The sequence below is a fragment of the Syngnathus floridae genome, chromosome 7 (assembly GCF_059516105.1).
Source record: "Syngnathus floridae isolate MCC-2025c chromosome 7, RoL_Sflo_1.0, whole genome shotgun sequence".
NCBI classification, from domain to species: domain Eukaryota; kingdom Metazoa; phylum Chordata; class Actinopteri; order Syngnathiformes; family Syngnathidae; genus Syngnathus; species Syngnathus floridae.
This window is the reverse complement of record NC_142419.1, coordinates 12152417-12178501: the sequence shown is the minus strand read 5'-3', so window position 1 is coordinate 12178501 and position 26085 is coordinate 12152417. Positions and strand designations below refer to the sequence as shown.

General features: G+C 41.9%; 4 protein-coding genes and 1 long non-coding RNA gene across 10 annotated transcripts in view; 3 read left to right on the top strand and 2 right to left on the bottom strand.

The window, feature by feature from the left end:
* The window catches only part of hip1 (huntingtin interacting protein 1), a 28761-nt gene extending 22252 nt beyond the window's left edge, over window positions 1-6509 (top strand). For all 4 annotated transcript variants that reach the window (XM_088380487.1, XM_088380486.1, XM_088380488.1 and 1 more), the window contains 14 exons: window positions 613-807; window positions 966-1113; window positions 1191-1277; window positions 1383-1490; window positions 1623-1759; window positions 1849-1959; window positions 2073-2131; window positions 2255-2348; window positions 2509-2609; window positions 2798-2903; window positions 3078-3201; window positions 3338-3399; window positions 4135-4252; window positions 4696-6509. In XM_088380487.1, coding sequence (XP_088236613.1) covers window positions 613-807; window positions 966-1113; window positions 1191-1277; window positions 1383-1490; window positions 1623-1759; window positions 1849-1959; window positions 2073-2131; window positions 2255-2348; window positions 2509-2609; window positions 2798-2903; window positions 3078-3201; window positions 3338-3399; window positions 4135-4252; window positions 4696-4700 — 1455 coding nt within the window. In that variant the 3' untranslated portion in view covers window positions 4701-6509. The remainder of the gene's footprint in view (window positions 1-612; window positions 808-965; window positions 1114-1190; window positions 1278-1382; window positions 1491-1622; window positions 1760-1848; window positions 1960-2072; window positions 2132-2254; window positions 2349-2508; window positions 2610-2797; window positions 2904-3077; window positions 3202-3337; window positions 3400-4134; window positions 4253-4695) is intronic.
* Window positions 6510-7558: 1049 nt separating this feature from the next.
* LOC148395281 (uncharacterized) lies at window positions 7559-14100 on the top strand. 2 transcript variants are annotated; one of them, XR_015859430.1, is made up of 6 exons: window positions 7559-8037; window positions 8131-8184; window positions 9119-9253; window positions 9335-9555; window positions 11170-13581; window positions 13677-14100. It is a non-coding gene; the product is annotated as an uncharacterized LOC148395281 (long non-coding RNA). The 2 variants fall into 2 exon arrangements; XR_015859429.1 differs by having other exon boundaries at window positions 8107-8184.
* ypel2b (yippee-like 2b) lies at window positions 9800-18017 on the bottom strand. The gene is made up of 5 exons (XM_088380796.1): window positions 17792-18017; window positions 14138-14369; window positions 13886-13929; window positions 13363-13471; window positions 9800-11959 (listed from the first exon to the last, which is right to left on the bottom strand). Exons 2-5 carry the CDS (start codon window positions 14252-14254, stop codon window positions 11870-11872), a joined length of 360 nt encoding a protein of 119 aa, XP_088236922.1. The 5' UTR covers window positions 14255-14369; window positions 17792-18017; the 3' UTR covers window positions 9800-11869.
* LOC148395278 (transmembrane protein 120A-like) lies at window positions 17883-25704 on the top strand. Of its 2 annotated transcripts, none has more exons than XM_088380793.1 (13): window positions 17883-20903; window positions 21004-23078; window positions 23210-23328; window positions 23424-23534; window positions 23689-23748; window positions 23812-23907; window positions 23986-24075; window positions 24164-24229; window positions 24322-24383; window positions 24466-24558; window positions 24650-24714; window positions 24931-24999; window positions 25365-25704. In XM_088380793.1, the coding sequence occupies exons 2-13, from the start codon at window positions 22998-23000 to the stop codon at window positions 25476-25478; spliced, it is 1026 nt and encodes a 341-aa protein (XP_088236919.1). In that variant the 5' UTR covers window positions 17883-20903; window positions 21004-22997; the 3' UTR covers window positions 25479-25704. The 2 variants fall into 2 exon arrangements, with proteins under 2 accessions (XP_088236919.1, XP_088236920.1); XM_088380794.1 differs by having other exon boundaries at window positions 17886-22379; window positions 23021-23078.
* On the bottom strand, window positions 18687-22339 carry gdpd1 (glycerophosphodiester phosphodiesterase domain containing 1). The gene is made up of 10 exons (XM_088380795.1): window positions 21861-22339; window positions 21634-21676; window positions 21424-21559; window positions 21077-21122; window positions 20752-20873; window positions 20578-20667; window positions 20342-20475; window positions 20110-20169; window positions 19935-19986; window positions 18687-19796 (listed from the first exon to the last, which is right to left on the bottom strand). Exons 1-10 carry the CDS (start codon window positions 21997-21999, stop codon window positions 19662-19664), a joined length of 957 nt encoding a protein of 318 aa, XP_088236921.1. The 5' UTR covers window positions 22000-22339; the 3' UTR covers window positions 18687-19661.
* Window positions 25705-26085: the final 381 nt, after the last annotated feature.

The window sequence follows — 26085 nt, the reverse complement described above, 5'->3', positions numbered from 1 at the left end:
TGGTTGTATATTTTCAATATTCTTGATAATTAAAAGTAATTTGCTCTCAATAAGAATCCACTGGAATTATCCTGCTATATCGTCAAAAAGTCATAGTTTGTGGAAAATATAATGTCCATAATCTTTTTCTTACTGTGACGACAACCCTCCTTAGGGACCCTCTGTGTCGCAGCTCTCATAATGTTAGACCCCAATACCGATTTACTTCATTTCTAAAATCAGACCATTTACTCATTCTGTAAGTCACTTCCGTATTTTTAGTGAGCTCATTCCACAGAGTTGCAAACATGTTCACAAGCCCCTTAAGACACATAACATGCGGGATCTGACGAAACTTCACTCTGTTGTCATAGTTTGTTCTGCCAAGTTTCACAACCACAATTTCCCACTCAACCGCAACGCAGTGCTCTTTGGAGACTACGTGCCTAGCCGCAAACGATAAAAAAGCAGTGGTGTTATAATCTATGTTTACAACTGGAGGTCACTTGAGTCATTAAGTTCAACATTCCCACAGCCTCACATTGTCCTGGTCAAGACTTCCCATCAAATCGTATTGTTTTGCGATTGTTCTTATGTGCTGTAACACATCGTTGATTTTTTATTGTTTTGCAGTCCAATGAGGTGCTCGGCACGCAACTAGCTGCAATGGAATCTCAGAAAGCAGTACTCGTTGAGTCATTGTCCAAAGTGGAGACGGAGCTTGCCGTTCAAGGGCAGGAGCTTGAGCGTCTACAAAGTTCATTGGCCAGTGAAAGGGAAACTGGTGTGAAGACAGCCGAAGCCCTGCAAAATCAACTTAATGACAAGGTCAAATGCTTGTTTTAAAACATGTTTTGAATTTCATTGACATTTGCTTCTTCTCTAAGTATAGCGGTTCAACATCAGAAATCAATAAATAAATTGGAGAGGCCATATCATATCACCCAGCCTAAATGACGGGAACACGGGTGTTTGTGTGCCTATAGGAGAGCAGGGAGCAGGCGTTAGAGAGCCAACTAGTAGCAGCCCGCTGGTCCAGTCTGCAGGGGGCTGTTGAAGAAGCAGAGAGGATCATCCAAGACTCACTGGCCCAGATTGATGACCCAGCCCACATCAGCTGCACTAGCTCAGCAGGTTACTGCGGGGTTCTTATTAGTGTGAGCGTGTGTGTGTGTCAGTTAAGTAATTTCCAATAATGCGCACCTCTGCAGACTACCTGGCATCCAGATGTCAAGCATCCTTAGACTGTGTGGAGCAGCTCCATCCTACCAGAGACGCCTTTCTAGCCGATGACACAAGTAAGCAGCTCGTTAATATTGAATATTGTCTTGCATAGCATACTTCCGGTGTTCCAAGCACATGAGGAAGTGAGATAAGTTCTCTTTTGTTCTTTTATTACACAGGTGTCTCTCAGTTGCTGAAAGTAGTGACTCAATGTGGCCACCTAGTGGGCGACACCATTGTTCAGGGCAGTGCCACCTCTCACATGGTGCCTGTGGAGCAGGCTGATGGTAAAATGTTTGATTTATTCTACCTCTTATGCCTCATGCAAATGAGTCACAGCTCACCTCCTTGTGGTTTTGTAGCCATTTTTATAAAATGGTAACCAGGATTTTGGTTGTCCTATGTGCATTCTGTCACAGTTCTTTCAGAAAGTGTGAAGGCATGTGGTGCTGAGGCTCTGCTTTTGTTGGGCCACATGAAAAAGAAGGAAGACATAACAAAAGCAGACAACTGCAAGCTAAAGGAGGCACTCCAGTCCATATTGGCCTCTGCAGAGGTTGGTACTGGTCTTAATGTTGTCCTTGTGTGCGAGTGACCAATGGCCGCAAAAATGAAAACTTCTGATGTCTTTAATCCTGAATTCAGAAACTGCGTCCTCGGGGTCTGGAACTGCAGCAGGGAGAGCTGGGAGATCTAGTGGAGCAAGAAATGGCAGCCACATCTGCAGCTGTGGAATCAGCTGCTGCAAGGATAGAGGTGTGGATGTGTGAAAAAAAGCATGCACTTCTTTACAATGAGAACCGATAATCACCAGTTTCATTTTCTAGTCATACTAGCTTGAAAGTTCTCCCCTGTGTCCCCCCCTATAGGAAATGCTCAACAAGTCTCGAGCAGTTGATACAGGCATCAAGATGGAGGTCAATGAGAGGTAATAAAATAAAACCTCTATGTAGTGATGTATATAATATTTATTAAGAATAATAACACTGCAAATGACTAGTGACCAGTCCAATGAATATTGCCTCTTGTGTATCCTGTCGCCTCCTTTCAGGATCTTAGCTTCTTGTACAGAATTGATGACAGCCATCAAGGCACTTGTTCTGTCCTCCAAAGATCTGCAAAGGGACATTGTAGAGAGTGGCAGGGTACGTTTGGATTTTATTTCGTACAAGTTTGAATATTATAGCTTACAGGTAATAGAAACCCCAGAATGTACCTTTTAAATGAACTAGACCATTGATAATATTTTTTTAAAAAACATTCAAGATGCTTTTTCATTCATTCATTTCCCTCTTTGTCCACCAGGGCGCAGCATCCACCAAGGAATTTTATGCCAAGAATTCCCGTTGGACCGAGGGCTTGATTTCTGCTTCTAAAGCTGTTGGATGGGGCGCCACTGTCATGGTGTAAGTAGTATCTGACTTTCTAATTAAATGACTTTTCAATGGGTGAATGAAGGTCTGATCTCAACAGGAACAAAGCAAGTGAACACGATCTCTTGTGTAACATTGTAACCACCACTCCCGCTCCTGTTAACGTTTGAATTATTCATCGGAAGACTAGAAATGTAATCCACTGTGTTGTGTCATTTCAGGGATGCGGCTGATCTTGTGGTGCAGGGAAAAGGGAAGTTTGAGGAGTTGATGGTGTGTTCCCGCGAAATTGCGGCCAGCACAGCCCAACTTGTTGCTGCTTCAAAGGCGAGTCCCAAGTGCATCCATCCATCATCTGAACCTCTTCATTCTCACAAGGGTCACGGGTGTGCTGGAGCCTATCCATGCCATCTTTGGGCAGCGCAGTCAAATGTTATGTCTGGGTTCATAATCATGGGAGGAAGGTATTCAAAATATGCTCCGTGCTTGTGTTGGCCCCAGGTTAAAGCGGACAAAGACAGTACCAACTTGCACCGCCTGCAGCATGCATCCCGAGGCGTCACCCAGGCAACTGCCGCTGTTGTGGCCTCCACCAAGTCTGGGCAGTCCCAAATTGAAGACAAAGGTAAGCACATTTCAGCATCTTGTTTTTTTTGTTTTTTTAGCAATATTGTCAGTCTAACCTTAAGTAGTGTATCATTCTATTTTTGGTACTGCTTACAAACAATTGATTTTTTTCTTTGCCTCTGATCACTTCACAGATACAATGGATTTCTCGAGCATGACTCTCACACAGATCAAGCGACAAGAGATGGACGCCCAGGTTGGCAGCAACATGCACACACCAAGCAAAAGTCAAAACGATAAGCAGACCTGTTTAGGAATGTGCTCATTGTTCCACATTTGACACTTCATTGTTTTTCATCCACCAGGAAGTTGAACTTAAAGCTAGACAAATAGCACAAGCAAGTGTGTCTGTGCCTGCCTTTCCCCCCCTACAGTGAAAGGAAAACTGAAATGGGTGGACCTTTGTCACATATGCACAAGCGCCCACAAACATTAAATAGTGAGCTGCTATTGGCAGAGTGCCTTAAGCATATTTACACTACCTTACCTTGAGTAAATACGATCCTAAAACACACTTGAGCCACTAATCAGTATTTTTGTTGTTGTTGTTGCTTTTTTGGTGAGGATTTTTAAATCCCAATAATTGTAATACAAAGAAATGAAGATAGATAGATAGATAGATAGATAGATAGATAGATAGATAGATAGATAGATAGATAGATAGATAGATAGATAGATAGATAGATAGATAGATTATTTGTTAGCAACTCACCAGCCATAAGAGCCGTGAGACCTAAACAGTAACGCTGTCATCCTAAACAAAAAGACTCCTTTGTTCACTCTTTGTCACTGCCCAGAACGTAATTTCCTCTCCATGACTCATAAAAATAACCCTTTCAGAATTGTTGGTTTTCCTCTGTTTGCAAAGGGAAACTTTTTGACAAGGCTGTGTCTGTCCTCCCCCTTCGTGCGTGCGTGTGTGTTTGTACAGGTTCTGGTGTTGGAGCTGGAGACGCGTCTGCAGAAGGAGCGCGAGCGTCTCGGGGAGCTGAGGAAGAAACACTATGAGCTAGCAGGGGTAGCGGAGGGCTGGGGGGGCGATGAGGAGGGTGAGGGCAAAACACTAATACATTGTGGAACCTTTAAGCCAGTGTTTCTCAATGTTTTTTTTTTTTTTTGGTCCAGGGCACATTAGGTAACTGTTTACATTTTTTTGTTGCTGTTCTGAAGTTTAATTGCACATCCACTACAGTAGGTGGCAGTGGCGCGCTCATTATCAAAGTGTGCACGGTATACAAAATGTAAACAGCTATTCAGAAGATTAATGTTTTCGTTTTTTTGATTTTTAGTTTATTACTTTTATAATTTTTATTATTATTACAATAACCAAGGAGTACGAATAATTTTGTCCAAGTCTCACCCTTCTGCCATTCGCCGTGTTATTTTTTGTAGTTAAATAATTTTGTTGAAGTCAACATTTTCGAGATGTATTTTTGTTGGAATTCCAAATTGTAGAAGAGACTTTTAACCTTGCTGGTTTCTCCCCCTGCAGGTTAAGGTTGACCCCGCCCCCGTCATGGCCTTCGTCTGGAAGAAACTTGTATTTATACACTCTTCTCCATGTCTGTCTGGCTAGTTTTCCCGCTCTTGTTTGTTTGTTAATCAAGCCAAATGAAACGGTGCTTGCTCTCACATCCATGTCTGGAGTCTTCCGCGCAGACGGCGGGCGCCAAGGGCTCACCCACAAGGAACGACGCTCGACTGGAAAGACCACCCGAATTCACAGCATCACGCCTCCTCTTCAAAGAGAGTGTATGTATAGAGCAGTCTATCACTTATTTATTATCTGTGCTCCATGCTTCAAATTAGTAACGAGCACACTCAACTGAGGAGTTGCATTCAAGAACTGATGAACGCTAGTTGCACATCTCGAAACAGCAAGGACCAGAGATCCGAGCCCACAAATTATGTCAGTGGAACAAAGAGGACTAAAAAAAGCCTCTCGTAATCGAGTGTGCTTACAAGCCGCAGAAGTTCTGTGTGATGGATGTCTCAAATTGTTAGGTCCATAGCGCCTCACTGGACTCCCCGCCTTTTTGTCACATTTGTAACAAACCGGACTGTTTAATCATGCTGAACTGCCATCTTGTTTTTTAAATAGTCATAGAAAACTGCTCCAAACTGCCGTGGGGGGGGTAGGAACCTCACAACTCTTATTCTATCTTAACCATAAGAGATCAAAAGTAGCATTATGCACAAAAAAAATGATTAATGAGCAGTTTGAGTAACTGCAGGAAGAAGGGATATGTCTAGCTAAAAAAAAAGCAACAACACATTAGGCTCTGCTGCCTTTTTTGTCTTGCAAGTCTGCAGACATTCATTTCGTAAACAAATATTTTCGTTTTTATAAAGCTGCATCTTATTAAAGAATCTGAGTAATTTTTTTGACAAACTACAGCTTCAACAACACTCGAAATGATTAATCTGTTTTAATAATGAAACATCATCCAACTAGTACGCTTCCCCCCCCCTGTGAAGTCTTCACTACCTGTTGCCCTTTATAAATATTTTCAAAGTTCAGGTTAACTAGTCAGAGTGCTTCCTGCCAGGATGCCACACCACAGCGTGTGACCTAAGCTTCCCGCAGACCACGTAGCTCTGTGTAATTGTCAACTCACACACACACACACCTCCAACTGCATCAATATTTGTCTTTCACTGAGTCAGCCTTCATCTCATCTGAATAGAGGGAATGCAAAGCGGTGCAGGCCTAAACCAATAGGTGTCATCTTTTTGTCATTTAACACGGAGCCTCGTGACCATGTTGCGAAATGGATGAGCTTTGTGTGTCTTAAACATAATTGGGTCACTGAAAGGGGGTATTTAAATAGACGATCAAACAGTGTTTGCCGATGATTCTTCAACAACTGCATGGAGCAGATGTAGTTTTTAGAAAAGGTTAGTTTTAAATAAGACAAGGCAAAGTAATGATTAGGCAAGTGTTACTGCAGTGTTGTGATTAATACTTGCTTCAGTTGTGGACATCTGTCACACCACACACTTGTTGACAGTAAATCAAAGAGGGAATACTTTGCGAATGATATGGAGATGAACTAAAACGCACCTTGTGTAATGAATGAGTGTATTTTTTTCCGTCAAAATATTCTTTATTAACCTGTCTCGGGTCCGACGTCGTACCAGCTCAGCCAGCCTTTCAAACTGCCTCACACTGTAGTTAAAGAAACTACTCACTCACATAGCGACATTGACATGAGTCTTTGTATCGTGTACTAAATCTATGTTGGTGGGTTTGCTTTTATTTTTTTTTCAGTTTTTAAAAATAAATATTTCAACTTGTTAATACAATTGAGGGTGCGTGTGGTTTTTAGTTGAAGTCTGCATTGTGATGACTGTTTTTCGAAATGAAAAGTTCAATAGGTACGCAAGTGCCTGTTGTGTTCATATCTAATTCAAAGCCAAATTCTAATGCACCTTTATTGATTTTTTTTGTTTTGTTTTAAGGGTGCTGTTAGTTTCCCTCTAAAAGCATCGACTCATTTTTAAGTGCTCGTTTTGTTTTAAACTCAAGATGCAGCTGCAGTTAGTGACACAGATCAACTTTGTAGGCTTCCTGTTGCTCAAGTGTTGTGTAATCTGAAAACACTGTCCAGATTACACAATACTTCTCTTCAAGGATCAATATAACATTTATTATTGTTGACATTCAGTGGGTATCCTCAATCAATATCTGTGTCTTACTGTCATTGAATGCAACTGACCCGATTCTCTGTATACATGTGAAGTTCTGTGTGTAAAATCTGAATGAGCAGCTACCCACACTCAAATGTGAAGCAGAACCATTTGTTTCAGTGTTTCTTCCAGGGGAGCTGCTGTTAGGCAGCCCAGTTTAGGACTGCAGAGACTATAAATAGATCAGCTTGTCTTTCTCCCAGGCGCCACCCACCACATTACCCATGTGACACAACAGCAGCCCTGCACACTGTGCTGGTGCTGTATGCAATCACATCACAAGCAAACATCCCACTTGATAAGTGAGGCCCTTAATCACCGAGCTGGTCAGTTCATGAAGACGATAATCACAGGGCTCCAAACCACAGAATCGAGTTACTCTACTGGAAGTCAATAAGTATTTGGCCAATGGTAGCATTTTCATGAATTTGCCTTGAGACACTAAAATGGCTGGTTTTAAGTTATTTTAAATGGCATATATGATTTAAGTCTAGACTTTCATCCTCAAGACACCTCACAAAATTATTATTATTTAGGAAGTGGGTACTTTTTATGTACAAAAAAGTATATAGATTTTTTTGTACTGTTCGAGTGTTTACAATTACTGTATATAAAATTGAAAAAACCTTGAAATGCTTTCTTACTCTGGGGATACAAAACACCTTTAAACTGTTATAAAAACATGTTTTATAACCAGAGGAGGACAAGTTCAACACATTAAGATTACTTAATACTGGTGGACGCATTAATGTCAAACAGATAAAAATTATTTATGGTTAATAATTGGTTTTTTCTTGAACATGACCTTCGATTGTGATCAAATCCTCATATGACTTTAGATGACTGACTCACTCTTGTTTTCCAACCAGGGGAGCGACTGAAAATAGATTAACTTTCTCAGATAAATTATGAAACAGCCTCTCGTCTACAGTCTATCTAAAAATAAGCTGCATTTCATAATGCTTGGATCTCATTGAATGCAGTGGTTATGTTTGTCATAATCAATTTTCAGCAACTGCTATGACTGTAAAATCTAATATTGCCCAAATTTCATGTCTAGTTGCCGAACGTACTCACAACCAGTTCTGACTTGAACCTTGAACGGAATGAAAGGAGCTGCAGTGAAGAGTTCTCTGGAGAAAAGGTCGGATTACCTCCCAAGGAGTCATCACTAGTGAAGGCCTTTGAATGCGTCATTAAATTGTCACTGCAGACCCTGACCTGCCAAATTTGGCAGATATACTGTGGACAGGAAGAAGAAACACATTCCCCTCTTTGCTGATGCATGCAGGTAAAAACAAACTACAAAAAGACAGCACTTTCCTTCCCCCAGAGGCAAATGATTCCTTTTCATAGAAGAGATGGAGCTCTCGGCTGCTGCAGGGCCCTTTATTGATTAGCAATGTCTGGAAATAGAGTCACTTGGGTGCAAAACAAAACAAAAAACAAAGTGAAAGACCCATCCATCCACTTTTCTGTACCACTTATCCTCACTCGGGTCAAAAAAAGAGACAAAAGTGGAGAACTGGAATCTGCAGCTAATTTAAGCCAGGCTTCGGCTGAAGTGATAAAGTGCCCCTTGTGTCATGTACAGAAAGAAAATTAAAGCAATTCATCAGACGTTGCATCATGACGTATAGTATTAGGTTTTTCTTATGAATTGTTTTATGTCTGTTTTTGTGCTATTTGGAAATGAACAATGCTAAAAAAAAATAAAGGGGGTCAAATGTGTGGCCCTTCAGGGTCTCCAATCCGGCCTATGGGGATAAAACATGATTTTTCAAGAAAAAAAAGACTGCTGTGCTGCTGTGTTCTATTACTTACTGTTCAAATAATAAAAGGTCATTGAACTAGCGTAAACTAGTTATAGCCTAACAAACTCTTCTGTTGAAATGTTGCTTAGATCACCTGACAAAAAATGTGGCAAAAGTGAGTGACCCAAATGACTTCTATTATTAATCATTTATGATGCAGTGCTCAAGTTGGGGCAGACTGAATGTCTGCACATGATGATGTGCTGCTGTTTGGATGAAAGAAGGAACTGGAATATTGCCTCCTGCGGTGATGGAGACATGAAATGATTTTCATGAACATCCACATGCAGACATTCAAGTGCCATAAAATGTGGAAAGGACTTCCTTTAATCACTAACTGACTCCACCATCGTTAGTTACACTTGTAAACATGAAGGTCATATCAGGTTACTAATCACTTTTTTTCTGCAGGATAAAGGAGAACACGTTGTCCGTGTCCTGCTTTGCTCGACTTACACGTCACATGGAATCAATACACACGACGATGAGCCAGACATCCAGCCAGCCAGCTAGCTCCCTGCCCTGGATTTTTACATGCAGACAAATGTAAACAGAGCGCAACAGTCCGAGCATGGCACATCCAGGCGGCGCGTGACTCCTCTCTCTTCTGCTCTGCTTTCTCACTAGGAATGGAAAAAAAAAGAGAAACAGTGAGATGGGGTTGCTAGGAGACCCGGCCCGATGCAAACACTGCACCATCTGCTGCAGAGAGATTTGCGGCGGTTAAGCCAAGTCGGACGGAGCAGGACGGAGAGCCCCGGAGAATCGTTGAAAACAACAACAAAAGGAAGACACAGTTCTTGGACATGCAGCTTGGGAAGGGGGGAGCAGGAGAGACAACATGGCAAGTGAGTAGGGACTGATCATGGAGGAAAGTGGAGTAGGAGGCATAACAAGTGCAACATGAAATTAGATTCATGTGTGACTAACAGGTGGGACTCATATCGCCCACTCATCATCCGCCTCCACATACATGTGCAGTAGGACACTCATGTACTCATTCAACCCACGCTCTCATTACCTTTTCACTACGGCCTTCTGTTTTTTCCCCCAATTCCTCAGATAGTAAAAAAAAAAATAACAAAACAACAGTCAGATATCAACGCCGCATTTTATTAGATGATGATCATATAACATGAAGTCAACATTGGCATCCCTCTTTACAAAAGACGTTAAAATTGAAACATTTTCGGGTAAAAAAGTCTTTTTGAACAGCCAACCAGAGAGAAAGCCTGACATGACCCTAATCAAATTCATTCATCATCGGGGGTTTTGTTGATCAAACATGATACATTGACATTATTTACATATTGTAACACGGAGGTTGACATGAATGGTATTCCTCATGGCAAATACAGTCAATACAATAGATTCATATATTAAGATCTGTTGTTGATAAAATAAAAGATGTAAAATATATATGACGGACAAGTACGATCCACAGCCTTGGCTTTCAGCTATACACACCCTCGCATTCCCGCCCCCCCCCCAAGCAAAATGGGACGTTGTGCTTGGTTAGGTTCATGCTGATGGGTGCTTTCTTTGGTTGTGATGGGTTTTAAGATGACCTTCTACTGCAGAGGTTGGAACAACTGTCAACAAAAGAAACTATCACTGAAAGATGAGACATTCTACCGCTCTTCATCTGGATCGTATTTAGGTCTCCTTTGGATATGATGCAGATGGATCCGAAATGGTGCCATTGGCAGTAACTCTCTCAGCTGGGACGAAGCTGAGACTCAAAGCCAACTGGCACTTTAGATCATGCATACTGTATACTTGTGGTGCATTCCACCAGATGGAAAATCTAATGGATTCACTCATTTGAAAAAAGCAGGTTTCCATCAGAGAAGCACTCGATTCGAAGAGGACTGAGGAGGTGCTCTTTTTGTGTGTGGAATATCGAGTAAGGGTGATAGACACAAGTAGAAAAGAAAAAAAAAAGAATCTCAGAACATTAGGGAGAGAAACCCATGGGTCTTCTCAAAAAACTGCTTCATGTTGCCAGGTGTGTTCATTATGGAGTATTAGGACCACTTCAACGTGACAGCAATAGATAGAACGCATGTAAATGTCACCCATTGGAGTGTGATAACAAAAAAAGACAGCATGGTATTCAAACTATAGTTGGACATTATGCCATGACATAGTGATCATTGCCCTGGGAATTTATAGCCGTTACATTTATGTGTAAATGTGTGAAGCAGATGAACACAAAGTCAGTCCAGGTCAAGGAAGTAATTTCCTCTAAAATGCGATTGCACAAACACGGCACACACTACTATGTCAATCATTAGCTTTTTAGCATCCACGGTACATTTCATTGTGGTCATGGAAATAAAACACATGAAATGTCATACCATTTCTCTACATCATGATCATCATCCAACTGAAGCTTTCTTGCCTAGTCAGCCTACAAGAGAACTTTGGGGACCGCGCGAGATCTTTTCTCTGATCCGCAGGTGACTTTGGAGGGATTTCAACCAGAAGAGAAGCTGATGACGCTGGAAGCTGTTTGTCATTCAAAGGGGCCGCCCTGAGCTGGACCGGCTCTCAGCCAGAAGCCGTCGAAGCTCCCGCATTACTGGAACACTATCTTCCACTCATCCCCTCCCCTCTTTGGGTTTTAGTGAACGGTCCGCTGAGCGTCAATCCCCGCACCCGTCTGTGCCAAGCCTCGTCACTGACCCAGCTGGCACCGCCCCAATCATGTCGATTTGTTATAATCATCTTAGGTCATCGCTAGCAACGTGGGGTGGGGTGGCAGAACCGCCAAACAAGGCTGACTGCTGGATGCGTTTCCTCTGAGCTGGTTTTGAACACAAGCGCGTGCTCTAGTGGTGCGCGAAGATCCTAAAGATACAGAATCGGGTTTCGGTAAGAAAAGGAGAGCTGTCGTCTCATCCGCGGTCATAGGTCATCCGCCGCAGCGCCCGGCTTGGATGTCAGCCACCTGACGCGTGTGAGTGTCGGTGTGTGCAAGAGGCGTCGTAGGGGAGGAATGGGCAGGGACTTACAGAGGTTAATGGTAAATCAGCCAAACCAAAGTCACACACTCACCCACTACAACCCCCCCCTAACACCCTCCCCGCCCTCCCCCATCCATCCATTCACCCAACCCTCTCCCCTTCCGCTGTGCTCGTGTCCCGGCCGGCTTGTTGCTCAGTCCCAGCCGTTGTCCTTGATCATGTGGGCCAGCTCGATGATGAACTTGCCCTCTTTATACTTCTGACTGCTCTCAAAGGCATGTTCCTGGAGGGTGCGGCAGAGGACAGGACAGGACGGATGACATTTAACTCACATCTCGCTCAAAGACACTACAGCAATATGTTTACAGACAGCGCAGTGTAGAAAAAGTCTACACACCCCTGTTCAATGGTAGCTTTTGGTGAAAATTAATCCAAATTGGTTGTCAGTCATGTTGCTTGTAAGACTTTGTCCAATTGTCACATAAGTATACTGTGAATCAGGGCCAAGTTTGGAGCATATGTTAAGACCTGGCCGGTCATGTGACCATACTGAGCCACAATGACTGTTGCTTGCTAATCCATCATTTTCATCAAGTGCCATGTCACAAATCCCCAATTTAACGATGGCATTGTTGTAGCAAGAAATCAAAATGGAATAAATCTAGCAACCAAAAGTCACAATTACAGGATAGTCGTGTTACTTTGATTTAACAACCTGAGATTCTGAAATGTGTTTCACTGCGCAGTCTGTCTACATTATTTTGTCTGTGTGGATTTGGAGTGACCTGATCCTATTTCTGTTATATAAGGGCAGTGGGTCAAGGCCTCATCACAGAACTTTGATGACGGGAGAAAATCAACACAGCTGCAACTGATACCTATGTCATGACCGCCGACCCCCGCCCGCCGATTACACGTGTGTGGGCGTGCACTAGCCATGTGTTCTCCACCTCGGGACGGGAATAGCACCGTGGCCGAAAAAATAACCACCCGTAAGTTTGACGAAGGAAAATGTTCATCCTGGGAGAGTTACAGATGGAGGTGAGGCTCAATGGAACCCTCTCAGGCGCCGAACAACAAGGATATTGTGTGTTCGTACGAGTCCACCACCAAGGAATACGCTCACGTGCCCTCCAGTGTAAATTCTCACCTCCGTGCTGACAGGGTTCACCTCTGACAACTCAGTCAGCTCTGCTGATCTATGGAGGAAGATAACATGTGTGCTGCCTAATTCATTCCCTTGACATGCGACCTAAAATACCACCCAGGCTAAATAAATACTGCATATGTATTTGGACTAGTTAATTGTCTTTGACATTAGCGGAACACATTGGTTGGGGGTAACTCAAAGTAAAACGGAATGTGAAATTAATTGTATCTGTAGTGGCAAAATAAATACTTGATTTAGTAAAAAAAATAATACTAACGTTCAACCATCTCGTTACAGCAAAGGCCATCGTTGCTCTCAAGTTACATGTTATACTTTATTCCCAAGCTGCCAAACAGTGCCCCCAAAGATAAATAAAGATGCCTATTAATGAACCCTGCCTGCAGCTTCACTGATTCCGAAAGAGGAGGTGGTCCAAATATAATAGGTGTAAATAAAATTAGGACCTGGCTGTTAATCACCTCGCAACCTTTGAAGCGGTTTGTGTGCGGTACTGAAAATCAGCCAAGGGCACTCACGTATTTCCAGCCCAGGGTGGTCTTACAGTTCTCACAGTAGATATCTGCCACGGCGTGCAGGCCTGTGAGCAGAACTCTCTCCTCTGCAGGACCACACCCCACGTTCACCCTGCAAGAACAAGAATGGGTCCAGACAGAGAGAGCGAGTGAGTGAGAGAGAGAGACAGACAGGAGCGAGTTCGACTTGCTCAGTTTCATACAGAGTGTGATGTGCACAGAGTAAGTGAGTCACTGAATCCCACCCACTCGCTTTCAGAGCAGACAACTGGGCTGCAGAGCATTGACTTGAATATCCTTATCCCCCTCCCCCCCAGGCACGCTTGCTCCGTCCACACTGCAGCCGAAAAACAACAAAAAACAATGTGCCAACCCGCTGCATCACAAACTTCCTTAAATAACAGCGTATGGAAAACGGCTCGTCTCCCGAGGGTAGCGTGCATAGGAGCTCATTTCCGAGCAGCCGAAGTTAAGCCAATTGAAAGCAGATGGAGAGAGGAACAAAGAACAAAAGACGGACACTCACACTGAGTTGAACAGGTAGGCTCGGCCCTGGCTGCCCTGGAACGACTGCAGAGGAAAGAAAAAAGCAAGATGACACACATCCGCCCTTTTATGATGGCCTCTTACAGAACTGTGCAAAACATTCAAACATGGGAAGTGTTCTAAATGCTTGTAAAAGTGTAAGATGGAAGATATTAAACACATCTGTAAAGCCCCTTTTTCTCCATTTAAATGCAATACAGGTGCTGCAAAATGGCTGCCAGCTGCCGGTTACCTTGGAGATGAGCTCGTCATGGTTGGCTAAATGGGCCCGGCAGTGGATGCAGCTGTATGTCCGGTGGCAGCTAGGCAGGTAGGCCTGGAAGGTCTTGGAGCGCGTCATTCTGACCATGGGCGGTGTTGGCGGGCGGTGCAAGAAGGGACTGCCAGCCCAGGTCGGCTCACAAGGGAAGCACCGCAACACACAGGTGAGGGCCGTGGTGGGCGGTGGGTCGGGAGGCAAACACCTGCCAGCGGAGAATTTTCAAATTCTATTTGCGTGATTCTTTCAAGATAGAGAACCCATTGGCTCAAAAAGGCAGATTAAGATTTGCTACACTCAGTTTCAAGCCAGCTCCGGCAGGCTCGAGCCATTTCCGGACCTCCTCCCCGAGCAGCTGCATTGGGTTGTTTGTCCACAATTGCAGGCACACTTCCCATTTAGCCAACCAAAGTAGGCAGGGAAGCTAGCTCACACAGAGGTCTAGCAAGAGGCTACGGAGTTAATCTGCTTAGCCGAACACAACTGTGAGCCTCACGCTGAACTCGCTCCGTGATACCGAAGCGACCAAGGCCTTAAAATACTTGTGTTGCTTGCTTGTGTTACTGAGAAGATTAGTGAGCTGGCCTGGATGGACTATTCTATAGGTTTGAGATTTTATGGCCAAATTTGCATGATCTAGGTAAAAATTTTGCGTACCAAATTGGTGTTGCAGACTTTCCTGTAGTCAAATTAGAAAATTCAGTCAAACTTATCTGACATCAGTAGAATCATAGAAGCTCAGTTAGCTAGAAAAATGATAAAAATGGCATGTTCCCCAGTGTAAATTCTCATGAGGTAGCAGAGCAGTCATTGAAATCTAACTACATGCCACTAATGAGAACGCAACGAGCCGCACCATTTGGTGTCTCCTTCCTGTCGGCCTTAAAGGAACCATCTGGAAAAACTAATAAAGCTCTGAATGGAAGGGATGGCTGTCAGTCCGGGAGAAGTAGAAAGAAAGGCCCTTTTATTAGCCTCCTGAAATATGATTGTTTTTAATACTGGCCACAAGCTGATAAAGTTTCAAGTGATGAAGGGAGCGGGGATTATATCCTGTACATGGAAATAAATAAAGCAGTGAGACATGCCCTTTTTGCCTTTGTCTGACTTGATGCAAGCTGAGTGGGATGGGGGCACAAAGCGGTGCTCAGTACAGATGACTGTCAGCCCTCCCCCATCACCCCCCCCCCACACACACACACACAGGCAATGACAAAAAGTGTCAACATACAGTTACAAAGATGTTTAATATGTCTATATAAGTGTATACTGTACATGGTCACTATCTGACCTCGATGACTGTTTAGCTCAAATCTTCGTAGCAAACAAAAATGCTGCAATCATTTGTAAGCTTCATCAGAAATCTGATTTGGTTGCTTTGTGGGTGGCTCCCATTGGAGCAGTTCCATGCATGTCCAGCTGGTAGAGCACCCGAGGGTAGCTTCACAATACGCTGCTTAACGCCTCTGACTCCCTGAGGAGGAGCAATAAAACGTTGCTGAGGAGTTGGGACACCTGGACTCAGTTTTAGTCAGGGTCGACAGTTTTCCAATGTCGTAGCATTGTCATGTCTCAAAATGATACATCTCGATCATTATGTGTTTATGTCAATGGAGGGGGGGGGGTCCCATTTGTAAATTGGCTTTGAATTTAAAAAGTTTTCACAGTGGAAAATGATACAAGGAAAAAATGTCAGAAGCTATGATTGCTACCAAACAGAACCTTAGATTGTCATATTGGTGTTTGTCCACTTCCGATCATTGTCTATTTTCGCCCCCCTTCCACCCGCTTGTGTTCTCTTTGTCTAAAGGCCTCGGCTCACAATTGAATTAGTTTTTGCTGTGCTGCCACTGTCTATTCATCAGTCCTACCGTGCATCGTTTGAGGTCACAGCGCTGGCCGTTCTGGTCATTTCGGAGTGTCATCACAAAGGGCTACGTGCCATGAGTCTCCCTGGCCGAAAGGGCCCTTGTATATCCCAACAAAAAAACCTTTCTTATATAACCCACTGATGCCGCCACGGCCGCCGACGATTGAGGCAAAGCGAGGCACGCGAGTCAGACAGTGACAGAGAGAGAAGTAGAAGCGTGCGTTTAATGCTGCGCACGAGCTGCACCCACGAGCACAAATCAGCACCCTACCGACTTTAATCGTGTTCCTCAATCGGTGTTACCCAGGCCAGAAGCATACAGCAGAATGACATCACTTTTCCTCCCCGCATATCTCATACAAGTGTGATGATGCTCAAGAAACTCGGCCATAACTCATATGGAAGTGCTGCCACTATCACTGGCCAGACAGATTTCATAATCAATTCACAGAGCATCAATTAGCATTCAGCTAAAGGTGTTGTCATCAGTGTTTGCCGTACAGTATCCCCACACTGCTGACATGGCTGTAAAATATTTGTCAGACTGGTGACGTAGTGTTGGTGTCATCGCATTGGACACATTTTCTTGAGTAAAAGTGCAGAGGCATCGGTTTTAGTGTGTTTCTAAATCAAAGGTTGTGGCTATGAGCAGATAGCTGGAGTGAGAGCAGAAGATGCAGTGATCATGTGTATTTTTTTGTTTTAATCATGTATGCTTGTAATGTGACAATATTGTTTGTTATTGTATGCTTTTCTTAAAGGGACAGGCACTGGAAATAAGCATTCATTTATAGCATTTTTTAAAAAAATTTCTACATTGTATCATCTGTCCCTACTGAAATAAATGTATTTAAATAGCCCCTAACATAAATGCCTCAAAGGGCTTCACAAGAACCGCTACGTAAACAACAGTAAACTCTTGACTGACGATGTGATTAATAACATCGGTATAGCTGCATGATGACGCAATATGACGAGGCTGCAAGTTTTTAGACAACATCAAACTTGTGCAGCCCTTCGAAACGTTTTGGAAAAGCCTGCCCAAAACGTGCACTGAAAGGCCTATGCGTCACCATTTGGTGTTACAATTACACATCAATGAACACACAAATTTGTGAATTGGTGGTTTCGCTGAGAGCCTGCAGTGTGATTGCCGACTGTATGAATCAGGTCACAGGCAGTGGCACACTTTATCTGGGCCAGAACTTTAGCCACCACACGGAGCCCAGATGGCAGGGATGCCTGAGCTCAGCAATCCTGTGTGCGCGCGCACATGCACGCAGACACACATGACATACACAATCACCCGAACACACACACATTGCCACCCGACACTCACTTGAAAAGCTGCAGTGACCTGACAGGTCACGTGAGAGGGCCATAGGCAAACTTGCATCGATCACGTATGGTCGAGGCAATGGAACGTTCACGACAAATGGCCGCGTGCACGCGTACGGTGGCGCACGCGCTTGGGACGGACGCCACAAAACAACATGTGAGGATGAAGTGGATGGCAGTGTAAACGTCATTTAAAAGTCTAAATAAATCAATGTACAGTTAAAGGACGAGCCAATAAATATATAATGTGTTTAGGGGAAAGTGCCGATTGTGTTGATAAATATCTGTAAGCACCATAGACTTTATGATCGGACATCGACACTAGAATAATCTCCATAGAATAACAGTGATTAAATGCAATGTGCAGAAAGAAATGCACTAAAGTGACAACAACAACAATCCATGACAAATAGTTTTACCTTTGTGGGGGAGAAAAAGGAACCTCCGCGTAGACTAAAAATGTCGCACCTCCTCGTTTTCTGCGTGGCAGGGCAATTTTAAATGTGTATTGGGGCTTCTTCCCAGGCAAAAAGATTCTCTCGTCTTTTTGTCTCTTGTCTCTGCTCTCTTGGGCCCTGGCAAGTCGTGCATAGACGCAATGTTTTGACGCGCAACGATGCCCAGCACAGTTTGGAGGAGGAAGGAAAAGAGTGTACACATTGCCAGCCGGAGCAAGATGCTTCCCTTCTCTGACATTCGCCTTCGCTGTAAACAACTATAGCAATTATAAACAAGAAGTAGTATATATATTTTTTTTAAATCGTTGCAGGAACATTCGTGGTATGTAAACATACACGTGCACAAAAATAATTATTTGGTGTATGCAATATATTCCTGGGAAAGCATCAAGTCAGATTTACTGAAACGAAATTTGGACATACATTAATGTGTCATAAGCTGTATTGGTACATCTGTTGCTTTTAAAAGCCCTAACATCAACTGCCTTGGTCCAGGCAATGCTAATTTTCAATCACAAAATATACAATTTCATTTTAATGAAGAATCAACGGTGGCTATAACTAAATAAATCTGGCATATCTCATAACCATAAAACGTCAAAAAAAAAATTTTTAACGTCAGCGATGAAGGTTGCTCATTTTAACTTGACTGTTAGATCTTTGGCAAGGGATGGATTGAAGAATGATTGGCATGTTGAAAGGCCAATCATGTAAGTAAAACAGCATAGCAACACTGCGCTCATTGGTTTAGAAAGACAGCTCGTTAACTACGAGTTTATTGACTCTAGATCCACGTATAACTGAATCATCTCGTAAATGAAATACATTTTTTTAAATGAATAATTATAAAGAACGGTTGTCTTCATCAGGCATACAGTAAGTTTTTATTAAGAAAGCCTTAACGTGTTTATACTGGTCATGACGCATTGTTCGCTGTCAGTACTTCACCATCGTACTCCTTTATGTCGCTCTCTCTCCCCCTAGTGGCAAAAAACGATACCAATTTCTGTGGTGGTGTCACTAGTGTTAAATTGATACCATTTCCCATACAAATAGCAGTTTCTACAGTGGTACGATTATATTTACACGAGAAAAATACTTCTTTCAAAATAGATCGCGTGGCTTTTATTTTTACTAAAATATATACTTATAATTATGTAGGTGAGACACCACAAACTTCTTGTCACTTGTGTAAACACGACAAAATTAAATTGTCAACATCACGGTCAAGTCACAAAAACACCAGTGAGTAATCAAGTGTGCATGCAAAAATCACATACAGTCATACAAATAATATGCATGCATTACATTTACATACATAAATTTCAGTTGTTTTAAGATCTGCAATACAAGTAGATCATAAAACAGGTGTGTACACCATCAATAAATACCAATGAATATAAAAGCTGAATTGACAACACAACAGCAAATGGCAAAAATCCGTTCGATGATAACGCAAGCTCTCTGACAGTGGCTCAATTCCCATTCTGACCGAGTTAAATGAAATTCTGTATTGTTATCAGTGCACACACGCAGGCAGATTTAAAAATGGGACTGTGAATTGTGAGGTAAATTGTGATTGCCAGCTTGGTTTGCTGGTGTTTTTGCATGTAAAATCAACTATTTGAGAAGCAGTGCAAGAGTCCTGCAAACATCACAAATACATGCAAGCAAAATGATTAACCTTTGCATGTGATGATTACAGAAAATGGGTGTATTGATTTAATAGGCGACCGTCGTTGATTTTTTTTCTTTAACTGTGTAAAAATGTGTCGCGTTCCCTCAAACACAATTATTCTATATTGGGGTTGTTGATGCGGCTACAGAAAAGTCACTGAAGCTTGGAAAGGCCATTCTGATCCAAGTAGTCTTTAAGCTTGGTGGGAAAATCTGTCATAACTCCTGTTGCTCCCAAGTCAAATGCCCTTTGGAAGTCTTCTTCATCATTCAGCACCCAAACGTACACCTGAAACCAAATGCAACCGCAGTATTTACACTATGATATTTCAGAACATATAAACTCAATGTTTCCATTGCATGCATAGAAAATAGGACAGGATGGGTAAATAACTGTTTTCCCAATCAGCCAGTTCTCAATCCTCACCTGTATTCCCCGAGCAGTGAGATGCTTGAAGAGTGCTTTCCTCATCAACAAGCTACAAAGGGAAAAAATAGTATTGCGCATTAGCAAACCAGATAAAATAGCAAAGGATGACGTCAAGCGTAGCTAATTCCGACAAAGTCCAATGATAATTTATTTACTGGCAAAAGTCACTCACCTGTCTGCAAGCCAGGCGATGAGGCGTTGACTCTTGGTTATTCTCTTTGGATCATAAAGTCTGTACATTGAAACATTAATTACAAAACAGTTTTAAAAAAGGCTATAAAGATGTAATACTGTAATAATAATAACAACAACAATGATGTGATACTGTAACAAAATGTGGAGAAGATGGTTATGTTTTATATCCAAACAAACATTCTGTCTACTTTTCCATACATAATACTTACTTGTTAACAATATTGGGCATTGGAATCTCCAAGAACTGTTCCTTTAAGGGAACAAAAGGGAGAAGGCCAGTATAGAAGAGGCCCAACAACTGCAGCACTCTGGGAAAGCTAAACAACACAGGAATGCGAGGGTTCTGCAAAACATGAATCCAAGATGCTCAGCGATAACTGGGAAGTCTCACAGCGATTTGTTTTGACTGAAGGGTGATGTGGAAGCAGCAGACATACATACGTACCTCTTTGTAACACTTCCTAACTATCTGGTTGCTGGCATTCCCCCACACCGTAAGTTGCTCTCTGTCATATTTTACAACCAGCTCGGATACCTGCCACACAAATACAGAAAATATGTTAACATAATCTGAGCTTTCAAATTTGCTCTTGAGCAGCATCGGTACACGCGCAGGCACCTTCTTGATGAGCGTGTCGTCGTTGACCTTGATGTCAATGTTGACGGGGGTGTTGGGAAACGCTTCGAAAACATCCTTGAGCAGAGGAATGCGTTTGTCCTCTCCGCCCTCGCAAATACACTCTGTACACACAAGGACACGTTGATAACAGGGTCAGTTTCAGACGACGTGACCTTCGAGGCCGCTCCGACGGTATAAAAAATTATTGTCATTATGTAATAGAACCTTTGTGGGATGTTTATCGCTTAACAGTGGCGGCTGTCTGATGAATTGCTCCGACAGACTAGTGAGAGTGCATGGGAGCCCCCCAGACCAAGACACTCACCCCTTTGAAAGGTTACAGGCAGCTTGCAGAGGTATGGTGGCAACTCCTGCACAGAGCAAACAGCATAAAGCAGAGAAGGTCAAAGGTCAAACATGGAGGTGAATTGAGTGAGTAAATGACAGCTAATATTGAAGGAAAAGATTCATTTCATCACATTAGAACATGAAAAAAAATGAACGTGTAATAACAATAGTAATAACAGAATGAGTAGTGTTTATTATGTTGGTAAGGTGATTGTGCACGTGTGTATTGTTCAACAAGAACATGTACACATTAAACTTGCTATAAAGGGATTGTTTTTGTGTTGTTTTGGGGAAAAAAAACTTTGTTCTAAAGCAGCTACTTACCGCATATGCCGTTTCAGAAATGTAGGCATTAATACCAGTTGCTCGCTGGAGATGTGGATCATGTGACACCACAACCTGCTCATCCTTGGTCAGGTGACAGTCAAGCTCCAACATGTCTGTGCCAAGAGCCACGGCGCTGTAAGGACCAATGCACACACCTTGTTCAGCTGCAGACTTTCACCTGGCGTTGTGGTTCGAAGTTCAACTTACTGTTTGAAAGCCGCCATTGTGTTCTCAAGGTTCTCTGCTGCTCCTAGAATGCAAACAAGAGTACCACAATATTAGGAACATCTGCACACTCTAAGAGCCACAAGCAGCTTCATTGATTTTCAAAAACGATTTCCAAGTCTTTTATACTTAAGTGAGTGTGAGTCCAGTACTTGTATCACCACACAAATTAAATGACTTTAATGGAGAGATGACCCCAAGTCGCTTACCTCCACGATGAGAAATATGCTTACTATGGAACCTCTCCTTCTTCTTCCGGTGCAGTAGAGTAGGACATTTGAGCAGGAGCGCGGAGGTGAGGACATAGCCCGTCACCGTGGACAGGACGTAAACAGCAGCACTATACATTCCCCCACAATTACCGGGAAGGCGCACACGAACTGTTACGAGTACCCAAACGTCATCAAATCGTTTAAATACATTTCTAAAGTCGTTGTATTACATGGCAAGCATCCCGGTCAAGCTTATCAGGTCTGAATCTCGCGGTGTCCTTTCTAGATGTAAACATCGATCGTTTCAGTCCCGGATCTTGTTGGTAAATGTCCAAATGTGTGTTCAGAGTATTTATCGTTTCCGTCAGTCCGCTGCTTCCTTGTCCAATCAGTTGTGTGACAGTCCAATGTTTGCGTAATGAGGAGCTTCTCTTCTTCGTGGGTTGCGTCAAAAACACGTTGGTGCCTTGCAAGCCGCCATAACGGCGCACTAGCACCCCGTACTGGATAAAAAAGGTAGTGAACTGCCCGGATTGGCGACCAGTTCATTTGGGTAAAGGTTAGGGTAAGGTCCCAGTTTCTACTAAAGAAAACCAGCCCAAAAATATTAGATAAATTTAGCTTTAACAATTACGGACAAATAGTTCAAACTTTTTTTTTATCATCAAACCATGTCACAATTTCCCATTTGCCAGAAATTCCTGCAACTCCTTCAATGTTGTGATCAGCCTCCCTGATCAGTTTTCTTCTAATTTTTTTCATCAATTTTGGAGGCTTGAAGCATTTTTTAAATCGCCATTGGGCCTAATTTACTGCTCTTGATGATCTCTTTACTGTCTTCCATGGTATATTTAATATTGTGATTTAGTCAAGATTACGAACTCAACATTAGTCTGTTTAATAATAGCACACAGAGTTAAACTGAGAAATTCCTTTTGCACAATGTCCATGTCTGAATTTTCAACATGCATACCAGTCAAAGTTCACTCGGTGCAATAAACTATCCATGATAATGACACACACACCCTGACGAATAATACTTCGCCACATTTTGTGCTAGCCATTTAATGTGGAGAAAAAATACATATTTACATTTGAAGCAAATAATTTGGAGTAAATTTAAGCGGATAGAGAATGACTCACAAAATGCCACAAAGTTTAACAGATGTCCTGCAGCAGTGTGAAAGTCTGGAAGAAGAGTATCAGCATGCTCAGGTAAGTAAACATAAATAACTTTGTGCTTCATGTTGAATATTAAATGTTTATAGTTTTGTACAGGAAATATCAGCAACATCAATTAACTGTGCATAGCATAAATTCCTAAAGTTGTATTTGTTGACAATCAGGAGACACACAGATTATACCTACAAAAACTGGATGAGATTTCCAAACTCCAAAAGAGCTGCTCTTCCTCCATTAGCCATCACCAAACACGACTCAAGGAGATGTCATCTCTTGTGAAAAAGTAACTGACAACAGCAACCCACAAACTTTGACCAACGCACTTGAACTCAGACGTGTCAGTGATAACCCTGATGTTCTTTTTATATCATCAACCAGGTGCAGCAAAGGACAGTCAGAAGAAGATGTCCTTGGTGGAATAAAAGAGAAAATAAAGATGCAAACCAATGCTTTATTGGAAATGGAAGCCTTCCTTCCAAGAAAAAATGGGTGACAAATTCAAGTTAACCTTGCTAAAAAAATACAAAAGTCTAGATAAATATCAAAACCTATTGCTCATAAAATAGTTCAAATCATATTCTTGCATTGTATTCTTAGTTATATTAAAAATGGAGGAGTGATTCAATATGATTTTGTATTTCAGGCTGTACCTCAGTTTGGTTCTAGGAAATGTGAATGTCACTCTGCTCAGCAAACAGTTAAAGTAAGTTCTTTTTCTTTCCAAAAAGTTATTTCTACTTTTAACATTTTGATAACTCCTCATCAGATTTGCCTACAAAGATGAATATGAAAAGTTCAAGCTGTACCTCACGTTCATCCTGCTGCTGTTTTCCTTCACGTGCTATTTCTTTACGAACTACAGGTAAGCATTTCCAGAAAAATGATGCCTTTCCCATATGTCGGTGGAACATTTGTGTTTAATTTCTATACATATCTGCAGATTTCTTGATGCTATTCTCAACTTCCTGCTAGTGTGGTATTATTGCACATTAACAATCAGGGAAAGTATCCTCATTACCAATGGCTCCAGGTCAGCTCTATCTATACTTTGGAAGAAATTCTACTTGTAAAAACTTTATTTTGCTAATTAATTCCCCCCTGTGGTTCCGACATTCCAGAATTAAAGGCTGGTGGGTTTTCCATCATTACATCTCAGCTTTTTTGTCTGGTGTAATGCTGACATGGTGAGTAAATGTGTGAAACACATGCAGGCTATCTTTGAACTGTGTTTTTTTTGGCACAACATAGTTGAAATGTCCTCCTTTCTTGACTCAAGGCCAGATGGCAACTTGTACAAGATATTCAGGAACCAATTCCTGGCTTACTCCCTGTATCAAAGTAAGGTCAAGTCTTTGGAAAAAGTAAATTAAAGCAAATCTTTCTGACGCTGTCATCTAAACATCTGCTCATGAACATGCAGGTTTTGTTCAATGTCTGCAGTGTTATTATCAGAGTGGATGTCTATACAGACTCAGAACACTGGGAGAAAGACACAACATGGATCTGACCGTGGGTGAGGTCATGGTCATTGAATAAATATGCTGTCTGCATCAAATCATTTTGGGACTTTAATGTAATGCTGACATGTTGGTTTTGATTCTTAGAAGGATTTCAGTCTTGGATGTGGAAAGGACTGACATTTCTTTTGCCCTTCCTTTTTTTCGGTCATGTGAGTATACTGTCATTGGAACATCCGCAAATGAGTTCTGCATGAGTTTGCATTAACAATTATGCTTTGTCATGGTTTGGACAATTGAATGTCTTGCATGTTTACATGATGACTTCAATTAAGGTTTGATATTTTTTGTAACATTTGGTGTCTTCCAGTTTGTTGTATTTGTCTCACATAAAAACATACACCATTCTAAAACTTGTTTTCTTGTAGTTCTGGCAGCTCTTCAATAGCCTCTCTCTCTTCAGAATGGCTCAGCTCCCAGACTGCAAAGAATGGCAGGTCAGCACTCTTACAGTCCAGTTTTTACTCTTTCTTATTGCTTTTGTTAAACATTTAGACTCATTAATTCAAAAGCATGACTTACTCACGGTATATTTAGGCAACCACTTTGAGTTGAAATGTAGTTTGGACTTCCAAGTTTACCTTTCAAGATAAAAAGCTCGTTCGGAGTGCGCTACAATGTTTGACCAAACCAAATCAAGATTTTGTATCTGAAAGTTTCGTACTGCAACTGTTAATACTTTCTTTTTTTGATAGTGGTATGTATAAGTTTTAATTATCTTAATGCCTCTTTATTATCTACGTTTCAAAACGTGGAAATCAACCAAAGCAGTAATTCACATTCTTTCTATAATTAATTCCAGGTCTTGCTGTGCGGCCTATGCTTCTTTATTCTGTTCATGGGAAATTTCTTCACGACTCTTGCTGTGGTTCATCAGAAGCTTAAGAGGAGGAATCAGAAAACGAAGATCCTATAATTCAAACTGTACTAGTAGTTTATCTTGTGTAGTGTTCTGTGGCACACTAGCAAGTAATTAAAAATCATCCAATTTCACTAATAAGTTGCCATGAGATTTTTGCAATGAAAAATGTATGTTTTCGCTACATTCAAGATGTAGCATGATCCGCCTTGTCTGTTTCATTACTTAGAAATAAAATGAGTGTCACAAAAAATAAATAATTTAAAAGATAGATTTGTATGCAGTTTTTTACTTGAAATACCATTTTTGTACTTGAATCGCTCTACTTTAAAACTTTTTTATACTAGGTATCAGGAATTAAATCAGTGCAAAGTGTGAGTAAGTGCTTTTTTTGATTTTATAATGCATGACGCTGCACTTTTTTCATTTGTTTTGGCGATGCTTCTTCACTGATCTAGACTGATAATGCGGATAGGGATGGGGGTCATCGCAGACTGGGCTATTCGTCAAATGTGGTAGGAAAATAAACATTCATAAATTCGGAGGACAACTTTGAATACTCAGTGTCATAGTTTGTCAGTGATACACAGTGTGTTCTGTTGCCTAGATTACATAACCGTGACCCCTGCTCTCGAATAGCTCAGCAGTTATATATCATGGTAGG